Source organism: Elephantulus edwardii, unplaced genomic scaffold (assembly GCF_000299155.1).
Source record: "Elephantulus edwardii isolate Elephantulus edwardi_28Jun2011 unplaced genomic scaffold, EleEdw1.0 scaffold00225, whole genome shotgun sequence".
Taxonomy (NCBI): Eukaryota; Metazoa; Chordata; class Mammalia; order Macroscelidea; family Macroscelididae; genus Elephantulus; species Elephantulus edwardii.
Genome location: NW_006399975.1, coordinates 2638140 through 2642017, shown reverse-complemented (window position 1 = coordinate 2642017; position 3878 = coordinate 2638140). Strand labels below are relative to the sequence as shown.

The 3878-nt window shown below is 36.3% G+C and overlaps 1 protein-coding gene across 1 annotated transcript in view; it reads left to right on the top strand.

Moving 5' to 3' along the window:
- The window catches only part of WDR72 (WD repeat domain 72), a 271665-nt gene that overhangs the window by 34595 nt on the left and 233192 nt on the right, over positions 1-3878 (top strand). The window contains exon 11 of the mRNA XM_006898252.1: positions 3508-3728. Coding sequence (XP_006898314.1) covers positions 3508-3728 — 221 coding nt within the window. The remainder of the gene's footprint in view (positions 1-3507; positions 3729-3878) is intronic.

Below are 3878 nucleotides of genomic sequence, written 5' to 3'. Positions count from 1 at the left end.
GTTCTGGTGACCTAGTGGCAAGAAGCTGCACTGCAATCCCAAAGGCAAACAGTTCAAGGCTGCCAGCTTGCTCTGCAGAAGGCTGGATAAGTTCCGCCTTTGCAGTTAATTCTGCCTGTCAGCTTTGGGTCAGTTTTCACTCTATATTACACACAACAACAACAACATGGTATTTGTACTAACCAAGAGAGAACCTTTTACTTCTCTCTTGGTTATTGTGACTCTTACTAGATTATAAGATCCCTAAAAGGTAAATAAAGCAACTTACCTAAAATGGAAATCCTTACTCATGTTTCCAGATTACTTTGCTTCCTATCTGCTAAATGTTTCTGACTTACTGATTGAAGTAGCAGAGATGAGTGAGATAGTTACTGAAACACAGCTAAATATTTTCTGCTAAAACACTTAGAGTTAGCATTTTTTTTGCAGTTATGCACTAAATCATTTATTTTAATTTTTTAATTTTTTTTTTTACAGAGGTTTTGGATTTCCATTCATTCATTGCCGCAATTTTCTCCCTTCCCACCCCTCCCCACCAGCTCGCTTCCCCCTCCGAAGACAGAAAAAAAAAGAAAAAAAAAATTCCTTCATTAGTATACAATTCCTACGTCCCTTCCCCCCACCCCCCATCCCGAGTACACTTCTCTATGCAACCTTAATTCTGGATTCCTGTGCTAACCATAATACTCAATCATATATCACTTCTAATCTGTTCTTTCCCTCAACTGTTTCAATACAATATGACAGAAAAAACTGGATAAATTATGTATATTGTACTGAAACAGAAGTTAGCATTTTTAAAAAAAAATCTAGTGTGGTTCATGTTAATATCAAGAGGATAAGTAAAGATTGACATTTAACTTCTAGAGTGTGAATTAATATTCATCTTGATTTTTCATGGGATATAAAAGGAGGATTTGCTTGACAGAATGGAAATCACTAAAGTAAGAACGGTGCTCTCAGATTCATTTTTCTTTGGAATAAAGAAAATTTATGATCCATTCTTTTATCTAGTTGTTATATTTTTAGGTTTTGCAGTATATTTAATGAAAGAATATCAGCTACCAGCAGACTTAGGTTCTAATACAGTTGTAGTATAAAATGCACCCTGACAAAGTGCTAACGAAGAAGAACACTATGGGCATCATCTTATTTATTTCTTGTGGCATCTTGTGTGAAGTTCTATTTTTATCCTGACACATTATTTTCTCAACATGGTTTAGATAAATAAAACAATTGCTTTGTATTGGCACACTTGGAAATTGGAAAAACAAACAGAAAATGACCAAAACCAAAAGCCCAAAATAAACAAATTTAAACCCTAAACCCATTGCCATGAAATTTATTTTAAAGGGGCTTCCAAAAGAACAAACAAGTGTCATATACTTTGGAAACATGTCAGGAGTCACCATTTCTTGAAAAAAAGACATCATTCTAGAAAAGGCAGATAGTCAAAGAAAGAGAAGTTCCTCAACAAAATGAATTGATAAAGTGAATGTTAAAATGACCTCAAACATATTAGAAATGGTGAACATGACACAGGATAGGGTAAGTCTCAGATCTATTGTTCACAGGATTTCTATGCGTCATAGTTGACTTGCTTGCACCTAACAACACCTACAACGATTGAGCTTCTGAGGCTATAAATCTCTATGGGAGCTAAATGTCCGTCTTTCTCCTTTGAAGCAGTTGGTGGATCCAGAGCAGCAGGTGGATTCAAACCACTTGCCTTTTGGCTAGCAGTCTGATTATTATATACAATGCCAACAGGTGACACAGCTTTGCTACTGACAGTGAAAAGGATGTGGACTGCCTGCCACAGAAGATCAAGGATTACAAACTTCAGTATGGATTATATCTTAACATCAAGAAGACAAAAATCCTCACCACAGGGCCAACAGTCAACATTGTGATAGATGGAGAAAAGATTGATGCTGTCAGTGATTTCATCTCCTTGGCTTAGCAATCAACACTCTTGGTATCAGCAGTCAGAAAATCAGGAGATATATTGCATTGGGCAAGTCTGCTGTCAGGGACCTCTATAATACTAAAGAACAATGATATCTGTTTGAAGACTATAGTGCAACTGATTCAGGCCATGGTCTTCTCAGTCACGGTGGCACGTCAGAGATGTGGACAATGAATAAGAATATGGCAGAAGAATAATTGATGCCTTTGTGGTGTGATGCTGGAGAGGAGTACTGAATATCCCATAAATTGCCAAAAGAACAAACAAATATGTCCTTGAAAAGGTACAGGTAGAATGCTCCCTGGAGACAAGATTGGCTTCATCTTTCATACTTTGGATATGTGGCTAAGCAAGGCTATTCCTTGGAAGGGGACATCATGGTTGGAAAGATGGAGGGTCAATGAAGGAAAGGATGACTCTAAATAAGATGGATTGGCACTGTGACTTCAGTAATGGGTTGTAGGGTCTCAGAGATGATGAGGATGACACAGGATAGGACAGGTTTCAGGTTGGCTGTTCATAGGGTTACTATGAGTTGCAATTAACTAGAAAGGACCTAACAACAACAACAGCATGTCACTAGAGTGCCTTTTTCAAAAATTCTCAATTGTCTTCAAGTCTGATTGGACCCAGACTCTGGAATTCTAAGATTGTAAATTGCACAGGAAGAGATTAGATTTCTTTCTTTGTCAGAGTCTCTGACAGATCTGAACTGCAGAGAGACTTGGTCTTTGCGGTAGCTGTGCAGCTCCCTATAGCCTATTCCCTAGTGCTTCTTTAGTAATAAACCCACAAAAACAGGGACCTTTCCTTTAATAGCAAAGCTTATGCTGTACTTTTCACAGTTGGGTGCAGGCTACTTAACCTCTCTGATACCTATCTATAAAACCAAGGGTTAGAACCAGATAAATTTTAGCAACTTCCAAAGTAGTATAAACCTTTGCTTTGGGTGTATACTGGACTTGGTCATGACAGTTTAATGGCTAGTTGCAATATTTGTCGCAAGTGACTCAGCGGCACATAACAACAGCAACAACATATATTCATGGTGCAAAATACATGAATTGTTTATTCTTTTGTAATCATGTTTCCTGTTGTCACTGGAATAGGTAACTTAATAATGCTCTTAAAGAATATATATTTTTTTCTTAACTATAGGGTCACACTATTTGATGGGTAGAGGGAGAAGTAAGTAAAGGAAAGGGGAAAGATCTCATGTGTAAAACAATATGTACGAACTTTTTAAGTAAACTAGTTTTGTGGTGTTTTTTCTTAAAAAAAAAAGAATGAATAGATTTTGAAAGACCAGCTTTAGAACGTCCTAAACATTTTGCTCTATTTATGATTAAGCAAGCATTTGGCTTTTGCAATGATTCAAGAGTTATTCATTAATTTTCTTAATCAAGTGTATAGCTTTAGTGGTATGATTTTTTTTTTTTACAAGGAAATGTGATAGAAGAAAGTTTCAAAGCTATTTCTGGAAGAAAAAGAATGGGTCCTCAAATTATCATTATTACTTTGTCTTTCTTGCCTTACAGATTCACTCTCTTTCAAGGTTCTTAAAGGCCACCACCAGAGTGTTACTTCATTACTGTATCCACATGGCCTCTCATCAAAATTAGACCACAGTTGGATGGTGTCTGGGGACCAGGACTCATCTGTCATCTTGTGGAATATCTTTACTGAACAAATTTTGCATAAATTCTGTTTGGAAGCTGGTCCAGTAACAAGTCTTTTGATGTCACCAGAGAGTTTCAGAGTAAGTTATGAGAATGAGTTAATCATGACTCAAAACAAAGTTGCATTAACATCACATAAAATTTACAAAACAGAAGAAAAATCACCCACAGTCTCATGAAAATTATAAATTTTATATACAATATATATATATATATAAACTGGTTTAATT